Source organism: Myiozetetes cayanensis, unplaced genomic scaffold, assembly GCF_022539395.1.
Source record: "Myiozetetes cayanensis isolate MyiCay16 unplaced genomic scaffold, myiCay2020 scf277, whole genome shotgun sequence".
NCBI lineage: Eukaryota > Metazoa > Chordata > Aves > Passeriformes > Tyrannidae > Myiozetetes > Myiozetetes cayanensis.
Window position 1 is genome coordinate 19,180 of NW_026087496.1, and position 27,344 is coordinate 46,523.

Sequence of the window (27,344 nt, forward strand, 5' to 3'; positions counted from 1 at the left end):
GTTGGGGTAGAACACGACATGGCTTCAGGCAATCAGGAACCAGGAACAGGAACCTTTATTACAGCAGTACAGCTACATTTATACAGTTTTAGGTGACACATGTACACACACAATTGGTTTATTAGAAACATAAATAACCCACAATTGGACATACACCCGCACATGTCTGAAAGCAATGCGTCAACATTCTTCACAGGAAATTCATTCTATGTCACATTCCTTTCTGTCCGTAGCTGACATCTTGCCAGGTGTAGACATTCCATCTTTGATGTCTCAACTTACTCTGAGACCCCAGAACCAGCTGGGCTCTCCCATAATTCCCCCTCTTTTGTATTAAAGAAAATACCAGCATCATCGAATGCAGGGTCCTTGCACTAGAGACACGGCAATATCAGTAACACAATACGACTACACAAGTAGGCAAAGTATCAACCCCAACAGTCCTTCTTTCATCAGTTCACAGTAATGATATTCCTTCTTCTGCTGATCACTGAAGATGTCCATGAATGAGTTCTTTATGTAACTCGTGCATGTGTATTACCCAGTACAGGTCGGACGCAATGAGCAGGTATCCATCGGGGTCCTTCATCTGTGGAAACACAAACATACCCTCTTCCCCATATTAACAAATCACAAGGATTTGACCACTGCCCTGTTTGCAGATCTCTGACTTTTACCCCAGGGGAATCAGGCGTATATCTATGTAAGGACCCAAAATGCCGTACCATGTGTGGGTCCTGTTGGTCCTCTGCGATATTAACAAAATTGAACACATAGGTAGCCTTAGCGAGATGAGCTTCAGGAGTCTCACCTGTCATTCCTGCCTTTTGTTTTTGTAATTGGTGCTTAAGGGTACCATGTGCTCGCTCTACTATAACCTGACCTTGAGGGGAGTGAGGAATACCAGTGACATGGGAAATCCCCCATTTGAAGAAAAGTCTTGACGAGGGAGGAGGCATAAGCAGGACCATTGTCTGTTTTTATTTGGCGTGGGACACTGCACATGGAAAATGCTCTCAGCCAGTGACAAATGGTATCCTGGGCATTCTCACTGTTATGGGTAGTAACCACAATAACAGAGGAGAAAGTATCAATGGAAACATGCACGTATTTCAAGTGACCAAATTCCGCTATATGAGTGACATCAGTTTGCCAAATTTGTAAAGCTTGCAGCCCTCTAGGATTAGTACCATAAAATGCAGGTACTGATTGACCTTGGCAATCAGGGCAATGCAACTATGATGGAACGAGCCTCAGAATGTGATACTTGAAAATACTGTTCTAAGGTTCGCCGGCTTTGATGAAAAAATTGATGCGAGGCAATCGCCTGTTGCCGAAGATCAGACACAGGGCCTAAAGCTACAGCAGAAACAAAGCGATCCGCATGCACATTGCCAACGGTCACAAAACCTGGCAAACTGGTGTGACTACGTACATGTAAGACATAGTAAGGGTTGGAATGCTTTTGAATCATTTCCCATAACAGACGAAGGACTCCGAGTAAAAGAGTATTTGAGACCTCCTGGAGAACTGCTTTGTCCAATCGTTGAACTAGACTGGTTACATATGCAGAATCTGTAACAGCATTAACCACACAAGGAAAATGTTGAAACGCTACAGCAACCGCGTTTAATTCAACTACCTGAGGTGAACCATCCTGGGATTCAATGATGTGTCGCCATTGGTGACCATCGTACCAGGTCACAGCTGCCTTTTTTGTTTTTCCAGATCCATCTGTAAAAACAGTGGGTCCAGACACAGGTGTGCTGCTACAAAGAAGTTTCTGTCCCGTAGAAATCTGATTGTAAAACTTACACAAAGGATGAGATGGCAAATTGTAGATGATAGTGCCTGTATAATTAGTTAATGCCACTTGCGAAGCCCAACTATTAGCCAAACACCATTCAAAATAATCGAATTGCACAGGTACCACTATGGCTTCAGGATCACATGCCATAAGTTCTGTGCAGTGGGAGTGTGCCTTAATAATTAACTGTGCCAGGAGCTCAAACAAACCAGGAACGGTCTTCTTGGAGCGAACTGACAAGAAAAGTCATTCCAATACATGCAAGGGGTCAACCCAATTAGGGTTCCACTGTGCAATCATGACAAATGGTACCATGTTCTCAATCAGGATAAAGAACTGGATTGCAACATTGGTATCAATTCACCATACATGCTTTGTTTGAATTTGCTGTTCCACTAGAGCAATGGTCTGTTTAGCTTTTTGAGTCGAATTTCTAGGGGCTCGAAGATCAGAATCCCCTTTCAAGAGATCCATTAAGGGTTGAATTTGAGATGTGGTCAATCAAAGGTAGGGATCGACTGTACCAACCAATTTTTGTACGTCATTTAAATTTTTTATATCTACATTTAATTGAAGGGTTTGTGACTGAACAGTACGTTCAAGTACTTTCATGCCAAGGTAGAACCATGGCTGAACTCACTGTACTTTCTCTGGAGCCACAACTAAACCATACTGCTTTAAAGAAACATGGGTGTCAGACTCCATGACAGACAACATTTCACTGGAAGGAGATGTTAAAAGGATGTCATCCATATAGTGATAGGAGTATCCTTCAGGATGTTTGTCTCGAACAGGGCTCAAGGCTTGTGCTACAAACCATTGACAGATGGTAGGTGAGTTTTTCATGCCCTGTGGGAGAACATTCCAGTGAAAACATTTAGAAGGTTCAACATAGTTCACAGAAGGAACAGTAAAAGCAAACTTTTCCTTGTATGTAAAACATGTAAAGGAATGGTGAAAAAACAATCTTTTAGGTCTATGATGATAATAGACCAATTCATTGGAATCATTGTAGACGAGGCCAACCCTGGCTGCAATGCACCCATTGTTACCATCACCTCATTGATTCTGCACAGATCTTGTAACAGTCGCCATTTCCCTGATTTTTTCTTGATGACAAATACGGGAGTATTCCAAGGACTATTAGAAGGCTCAATATGACCCGCATCTAGTTGTTCTTGAACTAGAGTTTGCAGGGCAGCAAGTTTTTCAGCATTGAGGGGCCACTGATCAACCCATACAGGTTGATCTGATAACCACTTCAAAGCCAGTGTGGGTCATTTTACGCCCTGCAACACAGTGGCCCCTATTAAAAATCGGTTGTAATACAAACTCCCCACTGAGCAAGGCAATCTCGTCCCCACAAGTTCAACGACGCAACAGTCATGTAGGGCCGAACAGTGGCTTTTTGGCCCTCTGAGTTGGAAATGAGCACTGGTCTGGCCGCAATGAGCCCAGTGGAAAGACTTCCAAAACCTATAACGCTTTGAGAAGCAGAGACCACAGACCATGAAACGGGTCAGTCCTTTTGTGCTATTACCGTGACATCAGCACCTGTATCCAATAACCCAGATACCTTCACGAAAGTGGGTGACGCTTGTACCATACTCAGCACGCAGGTCATATGAGGTCGACTGTTGTTTAATGTTTGAGTCCAGTAAACCTGAGGCAATCCGGTGGATCCAAATCCTCCTGTGCCTCGGATGACATTCTCAGTCCTGGAAATACAGCTCACAAAAGGCACAAGTTGAGCAATGAACATCCCTTTTTCAATATTGATACCTTGGAGTTTTGATGTTTTAATTTTTTTTTTTGTTTTTGTAGACCTTAGAAGTAGTTATATAGTAAATGTAGATTTTAGAGTAGCAGCATATTATCCCTTTACCCTTAACACACCAGCTCAAACCCCTGTTACCCATTCCCATATCAATTCCCTAAATTCCATAGCCTGTTTAGTCTCTTTTTCAAGGTAGAATTGTAGAAGAACACCCTAACCCTACGGAACAAGATATAGCCATAGACCCAACAACCTTCAGGCCTAGAATTCTGGAAGGCCTCCAAGGACATTACGTGCTCTGAGGAAGATGAAGATGAAGAAGAGGGGGTCCCAAAACACCCCCAGACCCAATTCTCAAGAGGCGTGGCGGGGGCAGAACCTGGGTGGGAACAGGACGGGGATTGGGCAAAAATCATTATAAAAACTGTGGACATCTGTATTTCGAGAGCGCGCGCTGGGGGTATTCCAGAAAGCCTGGGGGCTCATTAAAACTTTTGTATCCTTATCTTATCTCCTACCTAATTTGGCTTGGAGTCTTTTTTTCCCCACAGCCATTTAGGCAACAATATAAAGAAGAGGGGTAGGTGTAGACACCATGGCACATATTTGCCCAGTATAATCGGCATCAATAACTCCTATATGTACCATGATCCCCTGAATAGTAGCGCTTGACCTACCAATTAATAAGGCACTTAAACCTCTACCAATGGGTCCCCAAGCATCCAAAGGAATTTTATGGACCCCCAAAGTGAAAATAGTTACTGCCTCAGCAGTGGATACATCCATCCTGGCTACTCCCCTTGTTTTTCCTGACAACCGGTTGCATAAACCTGTGGTTGCCAGAAGCGTTGGGCAGTTTGGTCAAGTGGGGCAGGTATTTGTGTCAGAGCGTGCCTTTTTGCACTCTTTTTCCACTTTCCAGACAATGGACGCCCTTCAATATGATATTTTGAGCGACGAACATTTGCCAGATGCCCCTCTTTCCCACATTTAGTGCATGTGATCAATGGTTGCTGTGTGTATTTTTTCTTGACCTCTGGGAGCAGTCAACTTTGAGATGCCCTTTCTGTCCACAGGAAAAACATCTATGCTCTTTTGAAGAAACCTCAGCCATAGCATTAGCCAAAGCAGTCATTTGGTGATCTACAGATCCTACATTAGAACATGCTTGAATCATGTCATCAAGCAAAGGATCACCAGGCAGAGAATCGATGATTTTCCTACAATCTGCATTAGCATTGTCTCTGGCTAATTGCTCGACTAGGGATTCATTCAAATTAACATTAAAAACTTGTTTTTCAACCTCGACCAACAACTTTTCAACAAATGGCAAAAATTGTTCCCCATTATCCTGCCTAATTGAGGTATACTTAGCTTTAGGAACTAAGAGTTCGGCGGCACGTAAAATAACTTCCATGCCGACGCTTGTTCTAATACTAGGGAATACCATTGTGCCTGATGCTGTGGGTTGGAAAATTGTCCTGTGCCAGTGAGGACATCACTTCCATTTCCATATCTGGGGTCATCTTGGGGTCATTGTAAATTTCTCATCCCTTGGACATTAGCTCTTTTAGTCCAAGTGGACTGGAAAATGGAAAATTGGACCGGGGGAAAAATAATTTGTGTGATTACCTGAATGCCATATGGAGTTAATTCATCCATAGTTAGCAATCTTAGCATTTGTATGGTTGCTGGGGAATTGGGACCATATTGCACTGCACATCTCTGCAGCTCCTGAACCACCTTCCAGGAAAATGGGCGATATTCATCAGACTGTCTGGCAGCAGAATCTCCCCTCACTACCAGAAAAACCATGGGTGCATCACTGGAGACAGTCCCCCCTGTTGGGAAGGATTCTCTAATGGGGTATCAATTACTTCTGCTAACTCCCAATTCTCATTCTCCAGTACCTGGACCTTTATTTTCTGCCAAAAGGCTATGGGATTACGAGGTTTTACAATAACCTCAGCAGGAGGCAATCTCCATTCCCGAGGATACTTGCAATGAACCTTACTGCCTTGCACCTCTTTTGGTTTTACTTGAGGTGGGACACTTTCTTCAGATGACTCTACCTCACTCTCATCCGACTCACTGTCAGATTCTGATGGCAGAGGCATAGAGGGTAGATGTGTTTTGTCACTTTTTGTTTTGTTATCTTTAATCTGTTTGACCTTTACAGAGGAGGACTTCGCTAATTCCTTCGGTGTTTTATAAGGTCTGTCTTTATTTATGGGAAGGCAGGGCCTAAACGGTTCATCCGAATCATTGCAAAATATCCCCTTTTTAACAGAATAAGACTTCTTTACCTTCAAAGGCTTTGTCTCCCCCTCCTTAGAAGGGGGAGGAGGCAAAGTCAAGGGTACTCTGCTCTCAGGAGGATTAGGCGGAGTAGCAGGCTCAAGAGAAGAAGTAGAGGGAGCTGCATGAGAAGTAGAAGGAGTTACAAGAAGAGGAGAAGGAGGTTCAGGAGGAGTAGTAGGAGTTACAGCAACTGGACTAATTGAAACGTCCCCAGACAAAGGAATAGGAATATGGACTATTTCTGGTACTTTTGACTTCTTGAAGTCTTTCAGTCTTTCAAAAAGCAGGCTCCAGGTAGTTAATAACTCCATGACTCCCTTGTCACCATGTGTGGAACTTTCGGACAGATGTTTGCCCAATTCATCCCACATAGATACAGTGAAAGCAACTTCAGAAGTTACCTGGTATCCCTGGTTTCTGCTCCATTTTAGCATTTTTTGCAGGAGTAGGGTATCTAACTTGATTCCACGCTCTTGCAAGATGAGTGTCCACATTTGTATGATAGCCTCATCTTCCTTGCTAAGAGTGGAACCCATTTCTCTTGGTGACTTCGCCTTAAAACAGGTGTCTAATTATGGGACTGGCCCCCTTTGTGACTTTAACGCCTCTCTCAAATGCTACATCTAGAGATCCACCCCCAGGCAGCAATTGACAGCTGCCTCCCTGTCCTCACAGGGATGTAAAAATCCTTATTAGATTGCTTTAGGAGTTACTTACTTGAGTTACAAGCAGAGCAACGAAAAAAGCAACAAAAAAGTGAAGCTGAACAGTAACTGGAATGTTGGCTTCAGCAACTGAGAGCTGAAAAGTGGTGGTTGCTAGGAAATGGAAGATTTCACAACAGTCCGGGGCGAAGAGCAGCGGTAGCTGACAGTTGCGATGAAATGAACCGGGGCAGCATCAAACGGCAGAGGTGGTGGTCTCAGAGCCTAGGTGAGAGCAGCAGCAGCAAGTCTGCCTGCCAAGCAACTGCAGGAGTGACAGAGTCAGGGCCACTCGGAACCGACGGCACTACCGAGTCAGAGGACATTCAGGGGTGTCTTAGCTCATGCAGGGCACGGCCAGGGGTGTCCGGCAAAATTGGAGGGACGCAAACTGGGCACGGGCTGGGCAGGATTGGTGGAGTGCTGTGCAAAGTTACAATTTCAAGAACGGGGGCTGTGCAGTTTGTGTAAATCAGCATGCAGTTTGGTTACTAAACCACACAGTTTGCGCAGCAGCGGCAAAGCAGAATATGATGGTTTGGACCTGGCTCCCTAACAAATGCTCAAACCCACAGTAACAGCCCCCCCTTCCCCCTCCCTTCTTCCCCCAAGGGCAAAGGAAAAAAACTATGCAAATTGAAGAACCCGAAATCAAACTAGTTATATAAAAAATGTATATTTTATGTATATTACAGTTATATACAGTTAAGATGCTATGTATACAGCAAAAGGGAATCCAAACACCCCCCGAAGGGATAGGGAAAGGGGAAAAAAGGGACAAAAAGGGACACCAAACAGGTATATGCAATCAAACTCAAGAACAATACTAATAACTAACAAAACAGATCTCACCACATCCCTTAGAAAAAGCAGGATTGGCAGACGTGACCAGCACTCTCCAAGCCTCCACGTGTAAGGTCAGCGGTCGCTGCAGGCCTCAGCCTTACATAAGTGAGACCAATGCAGGGACACACTGTTCCTGAACCTCGCCGGAAGAGAAGAGAGTGAAGGCCTCTCCTCCCTTCTTATTTATACCCCGATTTACGTAAAAATTGTATGGAATACTGGGAACACTGCTCCTTCCTTGGTTAGAAACTGGTCACCAAGGAAGGCCTAGATTAAAACTACCACACAGAGCAACTTAATGAACACTCCAGAGTGGGGCGAGAAAACTGGCAGCAAAGTGGAGCCAAGCTAAACAGGACAGGGGTTGGACGTACTGCCCGTGGGGTTACGTGCGCGTGCTCAATAACTTACGCACAGCAAAGGTGATGAATGCAACAGCAAAAAAACCTTAGCAGCAGTAAAAAGGAAAGTGCAGTTTCTCGAGCCGAGAAGCGGTGAAAAGGATCTGAGGGGCCAGCGGACCCCTGGTCCTCCAGGTGGCAGCTTCCCGGGAAATCCTGACGGTGCACACTCCATTCGATTCTTCATTCGCTTCAAAATCATCTTGTCTCTTTTCCTTCGCAGTCACGTCACCAGGTCACCAGATGTTGCGGTTGGGGTGGAACACGACACGGCTTCAGACAGTAAGGAACCAGGAACAGGAACCTTTATTACAGCAGTACAGCTACATTTATACAGTTTTAGGTGACACATGTACACACACAATTGGTTTATTAGAAACATAAATAACCCACAATTGGAAATACGTCCAAGTATGTCTGAAAGCAATGAATCAGCATTCTTGACAGGAAATCCATTCTGTGTCACATTCCTTTCTGTCTGTAGCTGACATCTTGCCAGGTGTAGATGTTCCATCTTCGATGTCTCAGCTTACTCTGAGACCCCAGAACCAACTGGGCTCTCCCATATTGGACAAAAAAGGCACTGCTGGGTCCTTTATTATGTTTAAATACTCAGAGAACACAATTCATCATTTTTACATGTCTGGGTGAAATTCAAAAGGTGGACACTAAATTAGAAGTCAGGTGCCTAAGAATATTTAATTGCACAGAAAATTATTGCAAGAACAACCAGATGACCTGGCCCAAAAACCTAAGAGGGCACCCTGGGACATTAGTGAGTTCCATTCAGCATGCTGCATAGCAGAAAACAGGCAGTTTGATGCTCCTGAAAAGCATCCAGTCATTAAATTCCTCAGGGCGTTCTTGAGCTCCTGCTTCCTCAGGCTGTAGATGAGGGGTTTCAGTGCTGGAGGCACCATTGAGCACAGAACTGACAGGGCCAGACCCAGGGATGGGGGAAAAAAGGAGGGGGGCTTCAGGTAGGCAAATGTGACAGTGTTGAGGAACAGGGAGACCACGACCAGGTGAGGGAGGCATGTGGAAAAGGCTTTGTGCTGTCCCTGAAGATATGCACATAGGAGAAAACAAAACAATCAAGTGCTAAAGAGACAGAAAACAAAGAGAAACCCAATTTCCCTGAGGTAACCTGAGTGTGAGCAGGAGAGCTTGAGGATGTGTGGGATTTCACAGAAGAACTGCCCTAGGGCATTGCCCTGGCACAGGGGCAGGGAAGATGTATTGGTTGTGTGCAGCAGAGCATTGAGAAACTCAGTGGCCCAGGCAGCTGTTGCCATGTGGACACAAACTCTGCTGCCCAGGAGGGTCCTGTAGTGCAGGGGTTCGCAGATGGCAACATAGCAGTCGTAGCACATGATGATGAGGAGGAAAAACTCTGTTGACATGAAGAAAAAGAAAAAGAAAGAAAAAGACCTTTGCAGCACATCCCATGTAGGAGATGTCCCTGGTGTCCCAGAAGGAGTTGTGCATGGCTTTGGGGACAGTGGTACAGATGCAACCCAGGTATGTAAGGGAGAGTTGGAGCAGGAAGAAGTCCCTGGGGGTGTGCAGGTGGTGGTTGCAGGCTACGGCACTGAGGATGAGACCGTTGCCCAGGAGGGCAGGCAGGGAGATGCCCAGGAAGAGTCAGAAGTGCAGGAACTGCAGCTCCCGCCTGTCTGTGAATGCCAGGAGGAGGAACTGGGCCATGGAGCGGCTGTTGGACATTTGCTCCTTCCTCAGAGTGTTTTGATCTGTTGAGGAGGAGAAGTCAATGCTGAGTTAGACCAGGCTTCTGCAGCCAAACATTTCACGTCTCACAACCACCCCACTCTCAGAGTCTGTCTCCTCAGTCAGACCTCCCTGCTGCTCCCTCCCCTGAACTCTGGCTTTTGTTGGCTGAGGGGACCATTGGAAGCTAACTCTGTGATGGGCTCCCAAGGACTCCTTCTTGCTCTGCTGGGAGAGGGAACTTGGAATGCAGGATGATCTCAAATTAAATGTGTTCGTGATAAAACAAAGAGCTTCTCAGCTTTGCTGTTTGCACTTTGCCCAAATGAAGGACTGAGCTGAGGGAATTCTTTATATTTGTTCCCACAGTTGCATCTGCCACAGTTAGGAGTGGTTGTGGATGTTTGAAATCCCTGACATTTCTATTGCACTGCAGGTCAAGTCTTGTGGATTCTGCGGGGCACAGGGGTGGTCCCTCAGTGCAGAGAGAAGAGCTGCTCCGCCCATCAGTGCTGTGCTCAACTGTCCTGTGCTGGCAGCTTGGAGGTGGGTGAGCATCACACTCAGCTGTTCCCCTACAGAGAAACTGCACAGATCTCCAGGAATCCATGTCCAAAGAACAGATTGACACACTCCTCACCTTTTCATCTCTACCCTCCCAGACTGAGACACAAAATGCTCGTTGCAGCTGCCCAGAGCATTTCCATGGATTTAGCACTGAGGAGTTTTCTCCATGGGGATCCTGTGCAGCTCAGAGATACTATGGCAGAACTGTGCCCTCCTGGAGGGCACCTGCAACCCTGCAGGACACCCAGAGAAACAGCTGAAGATCCTGAAGTGCCCTGAAGGGCACTTGGGTACTTTGCTCCCACAGACAAATCCCCACAGAAGCACCCAAAGGGTTTGTATCTGGACAGGAATCTTCCCCCTCCCCCCCGAAACCCCACACAAGCTCAGAAAACCCAAGGGTGAGAACAAGGACAGCCCAGGTAGCAGGGGATGGCAGGGAAATGCCACAGTGCTGCTGCAAAGGGAGGAGGGACACCCAGAGACAGATGGAAATCAGGGTCTTGTCCTTGCCTGGGCTCTGGCTGCTGCAGGGCAATGCACAGCCCAGCCCCCATGGGCCTGAGGGTAGAGGCTCTGCTTGGACTGGGAAAGGAGCCCAGGGAGGAGCTGCTCAGGGAAGGTGTCTGTGTCACAGAGACAGTAGGGAGGGGCTCACATCCCCCTGCCCAGCATTTCTGGCAGCAACTCCCTCTCCATCCCTGTCTGTCTCTGTGTGAGGAGCTGTTCCTGCCAGCAACCCCTCCCTGTGCCCAGTTCAACTCCCTGCCAGTGCTCCCAGAGCCCATCCCCAACCCAGTGCCCAGGGGCAGCTCTGCCTGGGCAGGGACTGCAGAGCAGATCCCAGACATTCTGCACTGGCTGGGAAGGGGGAGGTGTTCTTAGTGGATGTACTTCCTGAGAAGGGCCCCTGGAAATGGCAGGAGGTCGAGCTGAAGCTGTGAGGAACCAGAACCCTTCAGCTGAAGCCCTGCCCTGCCATGAGGGGTCACTCCTTCCACACACCCCTTTTCCCTGCAGGGCTGTGGGAGCTCCTTGGCCGGGTTGAGAGCTGCCCCTGGCAGGCAGCAGAGTCCCTGCCCCAGTACACAGAGCCCTGGGGGGCAGGACCCTGCTTGGCACCACAACCGTGGGCACCCCTGGATGCACCCCCACCTTCCCACCCCACAGCAAGCTTTGGCAGAGGGAACCTTCTTGCCCTGTGCCTTTGATGGGGCAACAGCAAGTCCTGCTCTGGAGCAGCTTCTCCTGCTGCACCCCAACAAATCCAGCAGAGCCATCCTGACAGGTCCTGTCAGGGCTGGTATTTGGCAGGTGGAAGAGGCACTTGCAGGAACTCACCTGCACTGCTCTGCAACCAGAGCCTTACCATGGCAAAGGGCTGGCAAGATTTCTCCCCTGAGGAACTCTACTCTGTCCTCACACCCCAGGATACCTTTCACCTCTTCACTTCTGTCTGCCCTTGCTGCCTGCAGCTCCTGCCCTGCTCTGCCATAGGGCCACTTCCTCTGCACTGGAGGGACTGTGAGAGTCCTTCTGAAAGATCCTAGAAGCTGTGGGATGTGCCAGCTTTAGGAGATCCCTCCAGGAAGGGAAGTTTAAGTTTCCAACAGCCAGAGAATTCTTCATTCAAATCCTGTGAAGATTTCTCCCATAGTGAGAGCTCAGTCCCCTCCCAGCCCAGGCTGCCTCTCCTCTGTCTCCCTTCTCTCCTGTGCCCTCGGTGCTGCAGGTAGTGCCCTCAGCCCTTCTGGGTTGTGCAGAGGAGCTGCTCCTGGGCAGAACTGACTCTTTGAAGCTGTTCTTGGTTGCCAGGAGCCCAGCACAACTCAGCAGCACAGCAACAGCCCCAGGCATTTCATCACCCTTGGAGAGTTTGGTGTTGTTTACATGGGACTCAGTCCCTGAGAGTATGAAAAAATATTCTCAAGAAGTCAAAATGACATTGAAACTGCAAAGTTTCTTGTAGTGCTAATGGGTCCCACTGAGGGACACAACTGAGAACTGAGAACATGTCCCCAGGTTCCAGTTAGATCAGGAAACTGCAGACAGTGATGACAAGGATGGGTAAGCAAGGGAAAGGTGACTCTGGTGCTGAGTAAAACTGGATGTGTTTAATTAATGCAAAGGGTCAATCCCTGACCCCAGCCCCTGGGAAGGCAGATCCTGTCCCTGTCTCATTCCTCAGGGCTTTTCCTGAGGCACTAAGATGTGTGATGTGCAATGCCAAGGGCAGGACAATGGGATGGCACCTCCCAGGCTGCTGAGCAGGGACAAGGAGACCATGAAACCCCAGGGTTGCAAGGGGCACTTGTCTCCTCCTGGCATCAGTGGCACAGAAAGCAACCATAGCCAAAGACCTGCAGAAGGTGTCTCTGTCAGCGCCTTTCAACTTCTGCACGTCTCTCTCCCCTCCAACCCAGGCTGTTTTACGGTGTCCATGTGTAGTAGTTTTAAGACTAGACCTTCCTTGGTGACCAGGTTGTAACCAAGGAACCAAGGCCATGTTCCCAGTATTCCATACGATTTTTACGTAAGCAAGAGTATAAATAAGAAGAGAGAGGTAACTCTCGCTCTCTTTCTTCCGGTGGACTGAAGGCGAAGGTAGCTTTGCTGTCGCTCTGCCTGGGCGAGGGAGTGAGGCCTAGCACATCTGGTTGGCCTTGAGAGGCAGAGAGTGCCGGCAATTGTGTGGTGTGGCTCACTATCTCTGGAGGGAAGTATTTGCGTTATATTCCTTTTTATTCCTTTTTCCTTTTCCCTTTCCCTTCCCTTTTCCCCTTTGTGGGGTTCCCTGTATATAATTTTCTTTATATATATATATATATAAATCTTCCACTTAAAATTCAGTTCGGTTTGGGTTCTTTTGATTTTCTTTTTCGTGATCTTTTCGATCAATTGCACGAGAGTGAGAGGGAGGGGGAAGATTTTGCCCCTGAGGTCCGGGCACTTGGCTGGGAGCCAAGTCCAACCTGGGACACCATGCCCTGCCCCTTTCCCTGCAGGTTGTCATCATCCCCGTAGATTGCCCCACCTCACTGACCCCTTCTTGCACTGACATCTCTCCATCCTCCCTGGTTCTTCCTGCACACACAAAACCTTGGGCTCATCCAGACTCCTCCTGGGTGTCGTGTTGCAACACATTTTCCATGGAGTGAAATTCCTTTTTCTTCATGTCCACTCTGAACCTCCCCAGTTGCACTTGGCATTAATTCTTTCTTTCTCCTGCTGTTTTCTGCTATGACAAAAGGATCCACCATCTCTAAATCCTCCCTTCAAGCCCTCTGAGGGCTGTCCTGTACTGTCCTCAGTCTCCACACCATTGGAGGCCACAGTTCCTTAGCCCCTTTATAGTGGTCATGTGCTTGAGACCTTGAAAGCCCATCTGGGGAGATCTCTGGGCACTCACTAATGTTTTTGCAGATGAAAATGTCGTGCTCATAGTCTATGGAAATCACAGGGATACTTTTTACCAAGGCCTTTAGTGGCAAGAACATGGGGCAGTGGCTTTGAACTGAAAGAGAAGAGTTTTCTATTGGATAATAGGAGGAAAGATTTAACAATAAGGGTGGTAAGAACTGGAACAGGTTTCCAGAGAAGTGTATGTCCCATCCCTGCATTTGTCCAAGGACAGGGACTATGAGTAACCTGAATTAGTAAAAGATGTCACTGTCCATGTCCAGGGACTTGGACCAGATGACCTTTTAGCTCCCTTCCAAGCCAAATCATTTTATGATTCTTTTGAGTCTGAAGTCCCAAACTCCTTCTCCAAAAAATTTCCATTTTGAGGACATGAATTTGGAGAAATGTTTTTGGAGAAACCCTTCTAAACCCAAAAGGCAACAAATTAATTCAAATGAATTTCCAAGGTATCTGTATGAAACTTTAGGCAAGTGGGTCAATAGCAGAACCTCAGGGTGACCTTGCAGCTGAGGATGGGGGATTTGGCCTCGGGGTCTGATACTCATGATGGGCAGCCAGAAAGGGTATTTGGGGACTGGGCAAGACTTGTCATGGGATGTCTAGGAAAGAACCAAAGCAAGGGCAGGATCACAGTGGTTTCTGGGAAACAAACATGAGAAAACAGAGAGAAAAAAGTATGAAAAAGCTGGTCATGTTAAACAGGAGGCTCATCAAGACGCATCCCTGGCTGTGCCCTGCAAGTGATCCCCACAGCCTGTCCCATTTTCTTAATAACTCCATTGCCAAGAAGTTTCTGTGGGGAGGGACCTCTCTGCTCCTGGCACAGATTGTGGTTTAAGTTCCAACCACTGCAGCAGGAGCCACAAATAGTCAGATCTTGCGTTCTTTGGTGGACCAGACTCTATCCAGACTGAGGGCTGGGGGTGAAGAAGCACAAAACAGTGAAGAAAATGCAAAACCAAACACATAATGTACCCTGACTTTGTCCCTGAGTGGGGGATGAGAATTGGACCCAAAATCTGCAGGAACAGATGGAGGGGTTTGTCCCCCTGGCCCTCCCTGGAAGGGACACCTTTCAGGAAGTGTTGTGGCCTTGGTTGTGCTGAGTGTTGACCCGGGGAGTTGGTGGCACTTCTGGGCAGCGGCAGCGATCCAGGGGCAGTGCCTGGTGTCAGTGTCACTCTCAGGCTCTCCCCGGTCGTGGTGTTGAGCAATCTCAGCGCTCAGGGTAGCAGCAGTAGGGCCCAGGGGCAGGACAGCATTGCAGGTACTCTCCAGGCACCAACCCCAGGGTCCAGGCAAGAGAAAAAAAGTTCCATTTTCCACCCCACCTTTCTTTTTTCTCATTCTTCCCCACCCTGCTCCACCCTGGCAGGAAAGGGGGGAAAATTCATTCTTAAAGAGACAATCCCTCCAAAACAGTGTTGGAAAAGGGAGTAAAATTCAAAACCTCCTGGAACCATGGTATTATCCACTCCTGTATCCTATTCCTTTTGTCAGCATGCTGATTTACAATTTTCAACTATAGGCATATGTACAAACACACATTTCCACTACATACATATAAGCAGATATGTATGTGTGTATATATATATATACACAGAACTACACAAACAAAGGTGTTGTTTCAGTGGTCACTGACCATCCCTTTAAAAAATACTTGTTGAATTAGTTCAGTCCATGGTGTGTACAGTGTACAATGGCAGTGTCATTCACCTATATATATATATGTGTGTGTACAATGCAATATTACAGACCGTTCTCACCTGAAATCCAATCCCCCTGAGGTACATATTGTGTTTTCCCATCTTTCTGCATCACCCATCAAGTGCAACCAGGTCCCACGGCTGGGTTTGCCTTTGCTTGAGGCAGGGCTAATCCAAACCATCTTTCCCAGCACTTCTGAAATGCACCACAGGAATTTTGTCTCTGTTGACAACATGCAGGGGTTCTGATTGCGGGGGACCAACTCAGTTGGTGCAGCCTGGGGTGCTGACTGGCCAGGTGGTCTTTGTTCAATGCAGATACCAGTGTTTGAAGGTGCCCCCAACCCCTTGCTTTCACTGTGGGTTTGAACAGTCCATTCTGCTGTTTCAGGTTTCCCAGAGGTTGCTGCGGGAAGGGAAATAGGATACACCCACTCCATCTGGAGCTCTCTGGCCCAGGTATCTCTGAGGTTGTTCTTGAAATGAGTCCTACTGTCCAACTCAGTTCTTTCTGGGGTATCATGTGGCCACAAGGCTTGCTTTTCAACCCCCTCATCTACAGCCTGAGGAACCAGGAGCTCAAGGATGCCATAAGAAGAATGCTGACTGAATGCTTTTCAGGAGCAATAAAGTGCTTGTTTTCTGGTGTGTAGCAATCAGAATGGGACTCTTTAATGGTCCAACCTTTCTGTTCAGGTTTTTGGGGGAGGTCAGTGGGTTCTTCTTGCAGTAATTTTCTGTGCAATGAAATATTATTATGCATCTCCCTTCTGATTTAGTGTCTACCCACTGAATTTGACCTAGACATGTAAAAATGATGAATTGTGTTCTCTGAGTATTTAAACAAAGTAAAGGATCGTGCAGTGCCTTCTTTGACTAAGACCCTTCTTCTTAGGTGTTCCTAAAGGACAGCACACTGCAGGACAGGGTGTATTGGTGTCCCAGTTTAAATGAGACAAGGGTCTTTTGCTGAGGATGGCTTAGGAGAAAAGACTCAAATTTTTCTTTTTAAGTAATTATAAATCCAAAATTATGAGACTCCGATTGAATGAAAATAAATTAAGGGAAAATAACAGTTCTTTATTAAAAGATATGTGTGCATTAACAGAAACACAAAAAAACCCACAAGTAAAATAACCAAGCAATATTCCTATATCCACCAATAATCCCTTTAAGAATAAATTGATAAACCGGTAAAAAGAAAAAAAAAGTTCAATTTCTGCACCCTTTGGTGCAATTCCAATCACAGTCAGCAGGGGGCACTGTCGGGTCACTGGAGATGCAAAACTTGTAATGCCCTGTATCAACCACCAGGTGGCATTGTTGGATCACTGGAGATGCAGAACTTGTAATGTCCGAAAAACCCAGCACGTGGATAGGCCAGAGAAAAACCAATCCAACCAAAAAAAAAAAGGAACCGTCTTTCCCTTCCCACACAGTTACAATTTCACTTACTCCAGTTGGTCAAAAAAATTGCTTTACCCAGTCCTTTCTCTTCCTCTCTCTTGGCGGGGCTCTGTCCTCCGGGAAAAAACGATGCAAGGGAAGAGAAAAAAATACAACAGAAAAAGAAAAGCCCTCCAGGGCAGGAAACAAAACAATAGCTCTTATTTGGGGAAAAAAATTCAGGAAAGGTCCTTGCTGGTTCAGTTGAGAGCAGAATGCTGAAACCACATCCAACCACACCTCCCAACCTGAGTTCCAGCCCCACCGTAGCCCCCCAGCTCCTCCCTCTCCTTGCCCAGGAAAAGAGAAAAAGAGAACAAAAGGTGGAGTTTTTTATCTGCCCCGTTCCTAGGAGACTAATCTTTCGACCATTAACCAGCTCAGCTAACTTTTTGTGCTCTTAAGGGCTTATCTTGATAGCCCGGAGGGAAGGGAGAAAATTGTTTGCCCGGTTTACAAGAGCTAGCTAAAACCGTGACATTATCCACACCTAATTTTCTCCCTTTCCCATACCACCATACTCTATCAAATTAAACTTTTTTAAACTTCATACATACATACATCATTCTAAACTATATACACATTTACAAATATATAGGTACAAATACGGATACAGAGTGATGGTCTGTTTACTCTAAGATAATATTTCCTTGGGGTATGCACCGGGTTTCTTCATCTTCTTGCATCACTCATCATGTGCAATTAGGTCTTTGGGTAAAAATAATTCCACGAATGGATTTACCTTTGCTCGAGGCAGGGTTAATCCAAACTGTTTTACCTAACATACCTCTCATGTGAATCACTGGGACCTTGTCCCCATCTACAGTGTGAAGGGACTCTGATTGGGCAGGGTCGACTCGATTGACGGAGTCTCTAGTGTTGACTAACCATGTAGTTTTTGCTAGGTGTTGATTCCAGTGTTTGAAAGTCCCTCCACCTAATGTTTTCAGGGTAGTCTTCAACAGACCATTGCACCATTCAACTTTCCCTGCAGCTACTGCATGGTATGGGATGTGATAGATCCACTCAATGCCATGTTCTTTCGCTCAGGTGGTAATTAAACTGTTCTTGAAGTGTGTCCTATTATCTGACTCAATTCGCTCTGGAGTGCCGCGCCGCCACAGGTTCTGTTTTTTGAGGTTCAAGATGGTATTTCTGGCAGTGACATGGGGCACCAGATGCATCTCCAGCCATCCAGTGGTGGCTTCCACCATGGTGAGCACATAGCGCTTACCTTGACGGGTCTGTGGCAGTGTGATATAATTAACCTACCAAACTTCCCCATACTTGTATTTATTCCACCGTCCACCATACCACAGGGGTTTCAGTCTGTTAACCTGTTTAATGGCAACGAATGTCTTACAGTTATGGATAACCTGAGAGATAGCATTCATGGTTAGATTCACTCCTCGGTCTCGTGCCCATCTGTAGGTGGCATCTTTGCCCTGATGACCGGCGGCACCATGGGCCCATCGTACTAAGAATAATTCTCCTTTGTGCTGCCTGGTGTTAACTTCTAGTCAATTCAGAGATAATAAGATACTATTACGTACAGATTATTTCAAAGTAGATGATCAAGGGACATTATTAGAAACTGTATTTTATGTGCTATATAAATCGCTTAATTTTATGTTTATTTTTACGAGTATTCAAGTCAGTTTGCTCTGGAGACGAAGCACTTGACACTCATATCACACTACTGATTTAGCTAAGCAAAGAAGAAAAAATGTAACATTTCAAGTTTAATGTAGGGAAGTATTAATGCTAGGAAGGGAGGAAGGAAAGAAAGAAGATGTAATTTGCAATTATAGAATATAGTAACTTAGGTTAGTATTAAATCAATAGAGTTTCTGAATTGTTTTGAATTATTCTTTCAGTAAACAGATGTATTGAAGGGTAAAAAGGAAAAAACAACAATTTAAATCTCTGAAATTAACTGCAATGAAATAAGAACTGTTTGAATAATAATAAACTCAGTACTTCTTAAACATCAGTATTTCAAGTATAAACGTGAGTTCCTATTTTTTCTACACAGAGGGTGAATTTTACTGGACCACCAATCTCATGTTTGGTCTCCGTAGGCTAAACCAAAAGGTGAATAAGTCAAAGTTTCTGTTTCTAATTGAACATTACTGTATCACATTTTTTACTATAAACCAAAGTAAACTATAAGCAGTTATTTTAGTGAATTTTTTTTTAAACTGGCATGCTCAAGTCACATGTACTCTATTTTTCTATGTTAAACTAGTACTTCATAGTTTTATTTATTTTTGAGATAGTTGTAAATGTGTCTCACTGAAATTTAGGTTTTAAGGCACTAATATCTATTTTTCTATTATAAGAATTATCCTTATGTTTATTATTAACAGCAATTGAAAAGGCCATAGAAATTCTGTATGGATCAAATTAGCTTGCACAATAAGTTATTATGGGATTGTTTATTTAACAGTGTTATTACTGAATAAGAATTTCTGAACGTCTACAGTAGGCATATTAAGAGAAGTTTCACAGTAGCAGTCACTAAAATGAAATCATTAAAATTCACACAATATTTTGTAAATAATTCTGTTGAAGAGATTCATATTACTTTATGTTTAGGGTTGTAATCTTTAGAAATTCATGCTAGATGTATGTAGTATGACATTTGTTTTAACCTGCAAGAATTGTTTTAGCTTTTGAAAAACAGCAAATTATAACATGACTTGGTTTTACAGCTTTTAAGATTTCTTAAATTGTGGAATAGTTAAATTAACATGTGAGTTATATGAGTGGTTTGTGACTGGTAGCAATGCATGATTTCTGTCTATAGTCCGTACCTAGAAAAATTAATAGATAAGTCACTATTACAATCTGTTAACACAACTTGAAATCCAGTGTCTTCTGTGAGAAGTCAGTCTAAGTTGGTCATTCCAAGTCGTCTCTGGTTGCTGAGGTGTAAGCAGTCTTCAACTTTTGTCTAGCTGCTTCTTCTAGTTGCTCTTTACCTTTAATAAAAAGTTTACAATTTTGTTATTAATAGTTCAGTCAGTGTTAAGTGACTATTGTGGTAGAAACAGATGTGAGTTAGGTAATTTCACAGTTTTTTTGAAGCTGAAGTCTTAATGATGATTTCTTGTTGATATTGTATACACTTTTCTGGAGTAACAGAAAATTTGTGTGTATTAATTAATAAAAAATAGAAATTCTTAAACACGCTAATTACATTTCTTAAGATAGTTATAACAGTTAAACTTATGTAGATGCATTTAAGAACTTAACAATTTTAAACAACGTTTAGCAATTTTTACCTTTAGTAATTTAAACAAAGTTACAGGGGAACTGGTAAAAAAACAGGACAAAATTTCCAAACTTCAGTGCTCTTACTGAAGATTTTTAAGACTACAGACATGATGTTATGTATGTCTCCTTACAAGATTGAATAAAAACTTGTAATACATTCAGCATTAGAAATTTTTAACTTTAAAACAATAACACAAAGGAGTTAGAAACTTTTAAAATGTATTAACAAGGCATTGTTGAAATTTTTCTCTCTTATCAATATAAACACATAGCTAAAGGCAGTTCTTGTAGGGAAAAAAATTTAAAGGAAGTCTTACTTATTACAATTTTCATTAAATGAGTTTAATGTTTTGTAGAGGATATGTGTTTGCCCAGTTTGGAAAAATTAAACTTATTAGAGAGATGTAGATCAAAGGATATTTATTATTTACAGGTTCTAGGTTGGCCTCTAAATGGGGGTTTTAGAGAGCTGAGAGGGTCTTACCTTTTTTCCTGGAAAAACCTGCCTTTGCTGAATAAGATATCTTGGAATTAGGTATTTAACTAAATTATTCTACACAAAAACTTTTCCAGTAATCTCTAAAGACTTGCCTGTAAAACATATAATAGCAAAATGGTGTTACATTAGGGTTGTATGTTTGTCAGCGTGACTAGTACATTTAGCCCTGACCCTAACTGCTCCGTTCCGGTGGCGCTGGTCACGGTCATCGGGTTTTGGCCCGCCTCGGCACAGCACCACGCGTGGTTGTAGCAGTATGGAATTTCCCAAGAGGCTTCGCTTTCGCTCTACTTGCCCCCGCGCTGCCACCCCTGGCTCTGTGCACAGTGCCGCATTGGTGCTCTGGCACAAGCCTGTGCCCCTGCTTCTGCACCGTGGCACGTGGAGCCCTGCGGAGCCCCATACCACGGGCAGTCTCACGCCACGTCCCTTCTCGGTCCCCGCCGGTGCTACACCACTGCCCCAGTGTACACTTTGTAGCCGCCTGCATTGGTCCCATGTCCCACCTCGCACCCCGTTCCCCGTCCATTTCACCGCGGCTGCCGAGCGCTCTGCTAGCCTCGTGCTCTGCACCTCCCGCCCACGGATGCCCCGCACCACCACCGCTCGCACACTGCCACTCCGACCCCGTGCCCCCCAGCAGAGCCGCTGCTGCCCCCTCAAACTTCGCCCTCTGCGGGCACCACCCTGCTCCGCGTTGTTACCATTTGTAGGCACAGCAGTTGTCTCTCAGTTACGGGCTCTTGGTGCGAATTATGTTCTGTGCATGCCTCTAGCAGAGGCACCCCACAAGATGGCTATGAAACAGGAAGAGAAGGTACCACTTCCTGCTCTCGACATGGACAAAATGACAGTGCCCAAGCTTTGACATGGTTACCACATGGTTGTGACTTTGCAATGGCTCCTGGACTTAAAGTCTGTCCTTTTCCAACAACCACACAATTTATGCCATGCACCTGCTCCCTAGAACCTGCTCAACTGCGAAAGCTCAGCACAAAAAGTCATATTTTGGGGTTTTTCTTCTGTGTTCTCGGCCTTTTTTGTTCGGTATCTAGTGGAGTTTCATGCCAGCTAATGTTTGTGTGTGTGTGGGGGAGATTTAAAGTTTTTCTCCATGGACGCGTTTGAGTTCTCTTGTGAGGCTTTTAAAGTGTCCTCTTTTTTTATCCTTGTTTTTTTTCTGTTTCTCCATTTTTCTTTCCAAACAGTTTTACTAAGGATTCTGATTAACAGAAATTCTAGTGCAGTTACTTTTATGAATTTAAAAAGTCCAGTTATTTTATCTTTTTTAATTTGTCCCCAATGTCTCTTTAATATTAAACTTAAGGCTTTGGTATTTTCCTTTAATTCACGTGAATTCCCATTTTTTGGTCTCTCACCTGGGACACAGATGCAGCTTTTTCTTCTTACTTCTCGAGAGTTTCTTTCTTTAAACATAGAACTATCGTCCCAGGTTATTCGTATACACTTCTTTTCCGAGTTCATCCAGGGTTTTTCCCACCAATGCCCATCAGAGGTTTTTTTTCACTCTGGTACCTGTTTTTTTTTTGTTTTTCTCCGGCGAGCGTCCGTCAACGCTAATTTAGGCTGGTACCTGACACTTTCCGTATTTTTCCCTGTTACAGGGCACCATATGTTGCAATATTATTAATAAAATAAATAAAAGGTCTGTGTGAACCAGAGAGACACCAATGTGATGTGTAACAGAATTCTTTAGTGAGGGAGAACAACAGCTTAAGTAGCAGCTTTGAATTGTAACAGGTCACAGCAGGTAAACTTTTCGACCAATCCTGTCAAGGCACTTTACTGTTCATGTGCACCAGTCCTGGAAGACTTCATTTCCCAGAATGCTCTGCTGGATCTCTTCCTGAAACCTGAAACACCACAGCGCTTCTGCAATTACTTTTTGGCTCAGCTTTGGGCACTGGTTGGTCCATTTTGGAGCCACCTCAAACTGGTTCTCTCTGACACGGAACCAATTCTTGATCTCCTCTTCCCTAAGGAAACCTTCAGCCCCCTCCCTGCTACCAAACCTGATACACAGGGTCATGAAAGTGCCTAGGAATACAGGAGGTCATTAAGTCCATTATTCCTCAGGCTGGTTAAACAAGACTTTGTCCTCTTCCTCTCCCTGACTGCGGATTCTTTCTGTCAGAGCAGAACTGTGCTGGCCCTCAGCCGTGCTTTGCTCCAGAGACTGCTGGGCTGGGGGTAGATGGCAATGGCAGAGAAACTGAAGTGCAAGGAGAGCAAACCCTGCTGTCCCCAGGGCCAGAGAGGCATAGGACTGGGCTGTGCAGCCTGGCAGGACAGGGCTTTGCTGCCTGGGGGCTCTCTGCCACTGTGGAGGGCCTGGAGGCTTCAGGTGACTCTGATTTGCAGGAAGGACAAGGTGCTGATGGAAATGTCCTTGGCTTTGGACATCCTGTGATCCAGGAACACTGTGAAAATCACTGGTTTGTTCCTTGGTTGCAGCATCAAAGGGATGACTGAGGGTTATGAAGCATTGGAACAGAATGTCCAGGGGAAGTGCTTGAGTCACCACAGAATCACAGAATTGTTATGGTCGGAAAAGACCTCTGAGATTGTTATAGGTTACCAGCAATGCCTGAAATAAATTAAAGAGGTCAATTTGCAATAATAAGTAAATTTGTTAGCAAACGGTAGGTAAGCAATTCAGTGCCCTGGGGGAGCCGTTTAGAACAGAAGAAAGTTCTCTCGCGGTTTACCGCCCCCAAATTCTCAAACTTCCCTTTTGTACCTCCCTGAATCCCGTCTTCAGGTTTTTACACATGCGCGGTGCTCAGGTTCTTATTCATACATAATCCGGGGCTGTGTTTTCTGCACATGTTCAGTACCGAGGTTTTTCCCCATACATGTTCCCAGACTGCGTTTTCGGCGTACATGGGTCGGGGTCTCGTTTGTGGACTGGGGTCTCCGTGATGAAGGCTTTAGTCTCCCTCTGTGTCCACTAAATGACCTCGTGCTCGGAACATGCGTATTTAGTAGGTATTTTCCTCCCTTTCCAGGTTTATTAGTACTCATTTATCACTTTGACTCCTTGTTAGAGGAGTACATCCGTGCCTCGGGCTTGTTGGTTGAGTTCTGCTAGTTGTGTTAACAGAGTAGTTAATTTATTACAGTCCGAGGCGTCAGGTTGCCTCCCTTTATTATCTACTCAACCTCGGAAACAAATGGTAGCTGCTTAGAGGCATCTAGCAGCTAAGTGGGAATACACACGGAAGTCACACATCAATGCCCTGAAGTTTCACTAAGCCTAACCAAAATCTCTTCAAAGTATACCCAGTTTATCACAAGATCATGGAGTCCAACCATTAACCCAACACTGGCATCTTTACCACTGAACAGTGTCCGCAAGTACCACAGTTCTATGTTTTCTGATGATGCCGAAAAACCTTGGAATGTGAACTGTTCAGAGACTTTTTATCTTTAAGTAGTAAAGGTATTTATTTATTCAACGTTGGGAGCAAGCCAGTTCACACTGGACAAACTTGCTCGAAGGCACCAATGCAAAAACAAGGTAATTTATACATTCTAAATCCATGATTACAACATCTTAACATACATATTCATATGATTACAACATCTAATCATGCATATTGATAATAGGCAGAGTCCAGGGGGAGCTTAGGGAGGTGCTTTCCAGATTCTTCTCTTGGTAGTAGTCGTTCTGACCTTCAACCTCAAATCATGGATCTATTTCTCTTCTTCCTCGCTTTGACCTTTGTACCTCCCCACTGTTAGTGTCCCAGTTACTGAAGCTTGCAAAAATCCATGGTTCTAAGCCCGTTTCTCCTTTTCAAATGTATACCTAGTCTAGATTTATAATCCCTGGGTTGACTGTATAGCGTTTCTAGCATTCTTCTTGGGTTTAGGTCCAGTGAGTAGAACAGAAGGAGTTTTTTTTAACAGTTCAGGTAGAACAGGTGTTGAGGGGGGCTTTTCTCAACAGAGCAAGACATCTCAGTTAACTCTTTTAGGCCTTGCTCTCGTTTCAGGCTTTTTGGTTATGTGATGTGTCTCTGGTGGCTGTGACATCACAGAGGACAGGTCACAATGGGAGTTGTCCCTAAGGACAACAGTAGGCAGCCCCAGGGCAGTTGGACTTGGGCGATCAGTGAGTGCACAGGCAGGGGGAAGGTTGGGATGGATGGGCCATGGGGAAGATGCCCAGGGGGGTTTGTAGCCCTGAGTGAAAGGTGAGTCCCTTCCAGCAGGGCCGAGTTGTGCCCCTGGGGTCTGGCACACAGGTGCTCAGGGCTCTCTGTGTTGGCAAGTGCCCAAAGAACCTTTGGGGTTGAGCCTGGTGCCCCTGGTTCCACGGGACGCTGTGGTGTGGCAGGGGTGGGGTCTTGGGTGACTCTGCTCGGTTGTCTCTTGCCTTTTCCCAGGGCACAACCCAACCAGGGGCTGGGGTAGGTTGGGCCCTGTGCTGTCTGCAGCCAGGGACTGCCTTCCCTTCAAGCCTTGATCCCCATGCTCCCTCCCTCCAGAGCCGCTGAGGAAACTTGTCTCCCATCTCCTGCAGGTCATGGATTCAGCAATTGTGCTCCTCCTGGCTGTACTGGCCAACACAGGATCACTGGAGCGATGCAGTCGCTGTCCAGGAGATGAAGGAACAGCAGATTTTTCTAGAGAAGATGACAGAGCTGTGGGAGGACATCGAGTGGAAGAAGGCCCTGGAAGAAGTTCCACTTCTTTGGATCTTGCAACACTGGCTCTTCTGGGTGACTGCAGCAGCTGTGGTCTCCTGGATGGCCTGGCAAAGGGAGGAGGTCTCTCACCATGAGCAGGACCACTCCAGAGGAGAGGAGGAAGACGAGCTGAAGGGAGCAGTGGGTGCTGTCAGGCCTTTTGCAGAGCTCAGCCTGTCACCACTGCAGGAACTGCCCTACATGGGTCGGAACCTGAAGAAGCTGGTGCAGGACCTCCTGGAGGTGTGCCAAGTGCTGTCCCAGAACACCTTTATGCCAGAGCTGCACTCAGCCACTGGGAAGCAGGGCACCATGGAGTCCTGGAGTGACCTGGAGCACCACATCATCTACCAGATGCTCGTGTTGCTGAGGCCACCCTCCAGTCACTCTTTCTGCCCACAGTTGCCCAACAATGGGATGGATGTTCCAGAGAGGTGCTGCCACATCCATGTGCTGCTGGAGTGCTCATGCTCCAGGATGACAGGGGACACATTGTACTTTGCCCACCCCACGCACAACAATCAACCCTTGCCCCTCGTACTCACCCTCTGCACAGACTCCCACTTGGAGGTGAAGAAAATCATCAGCTGGGTGCAGAATTTGGTGGGATCAGCCTGGGAGTGTTTGCCTCAGTGGCACGACTCGCAGCTCAGGTGCTGCCCTCCTCCTGCTCCTGCAGGCTCCTGCTGACTGGCCCCTGAGAGCTGCAGTTTTGCCCTGTGTTGTTGTTGGCACTGCAACAGAGCCACCCAGGCACCTTCCTGGTCCTGCAATAGGCAGCTGCAGCTTTCCCACTTGCTGCTTTAGTCTGGGGTAGAGTTAGAGTAGGATAGACCTTGATTAAGTATGGGGTTAGAGTTTCCATTTTTGCTTTTCCAAGGGTTGGTTTAGGTTGGGGTAGAGTTAGGTTAAGCATGGCCTTAGACTCGTAGGGGGTTAGATTTTAACTTAGTGCTTTCCCAAGGGGTGGTTTAGTCGGGGATAGAGTTAGGCTTAGATAGATAATCAGGATAGGGTTAAATATTCTGCATCCCCTCCACATGGGGTTCTATTTTTCTACTTTTCTGTTTCAAACTTGAAAATAAAGAGAAAGGTTGAGCAGAGCTTGCCCAGTGTCAAGGCCTTTTCTGCTTCTTGTACAGCCGGGCTGGGGCTGCCTGGGGAGTTCTCTTTCTTTTTTCTCTCTTTCTCTCCCTCGCCTCTTTAATTCATCTCTTCCCTTGCACCCTACCCCTTTTACCAAAGCCCACTGCTGTGTGCTTATACAGTAGCTCAGGCACTAACATACCACCATCCATGCCAAGCATGGAATTTACTTCTAAAATAGATGGAGGTTTTGTGGACCTTGGGACTTTGGGCATTCCTTTGGAGCACCAGCATTTACAGGTCTTGGGGGTTCCCTTCTCCTTAAGGGTGCAATGTCTGAGCAAACTGGTAGAGTAGAAGGTGTCCCTGCCCATGGCAGGGGATTGCAACTCCATGGTCTTTGGGGTGTCTTCCAACACTAAACAGTCTGTGAATCTGTGAAGGAGGGCTTTTGCCCCCTGCCCCAGTAGGAGGCCTCCTTTCACCCCTTCCTTTTCATCTCCTTCCTTCAGCCTGGTGAGGGGAGGATGCAGGACACCCTTGATCGTTTGTTTTCTCGGGTGACTGCTACTGTCTAAGGGAGGCCAGATCATGGCTCTGGCAGTGCATCTCGTCCTCTCTGATACTTTTGAACCTTTCTAGCTCATCTCTCAGCTCCACCAGTGGGTGGAGCAGATCATCCACCTGGTCACACCTCCACAGCTGCTGCCTCTGCTGCCGTCCAAGACCAGCACCAGCTCTGGCATTCCCTGCAACTGGAAACCTGGGCAGCTACAGGTTTGTGTGGCAGCTCCCACTGCCTTGCCAGAGCCTTTGTGATGTGTGCAGGGATGTGCCTGTCAGTCAAGTGGATGCCGTGACTGAGCTACGTGCAAGAGGGTGATGAACCCTGAGGGCACCCCTGGAGCTGGTGGGTGTCTGCACCCTCCCCCACTCGGGGATGGGGGGCGAGGACACCACCCGGAATTCCACAGAATGTGCTGAGTTGGAAGGGACCCCCAAGGAACCTCGAGTCCAAGCCTTAGCCCTGCACAGGACCATCCCCAAGAGTCACAGCAT

At 46.1% G+C, this 27,344-nt stretch overlaps 1 protein-coding gene across 1 annotated transcript; it reads right to left on the reverse strand.

Moving 5' to 3' along the window:
• Nucleotides 1-8,978: 8,978 nt before the first annotated feature.
• LOC126643650 (olfactory receptor 14J1-like) lies at nucleotides 8,979-9,561 on the reverse strand (the record flags this gene model as incomplete). Its single annotated transcript, XM_050322161.1, is given in 2 exon segments — nucleotides 8,979-9,239; nucleotides 9,241-9,561. Coding segments are annotated over 2 exon segments (582 nt in total), but the record flags the coding sequence as incomplete, so codon positions are not given.
• Between the last annotated feature and the right edge of the window lie 17,783 nt (nucleotides 9,562-27,344).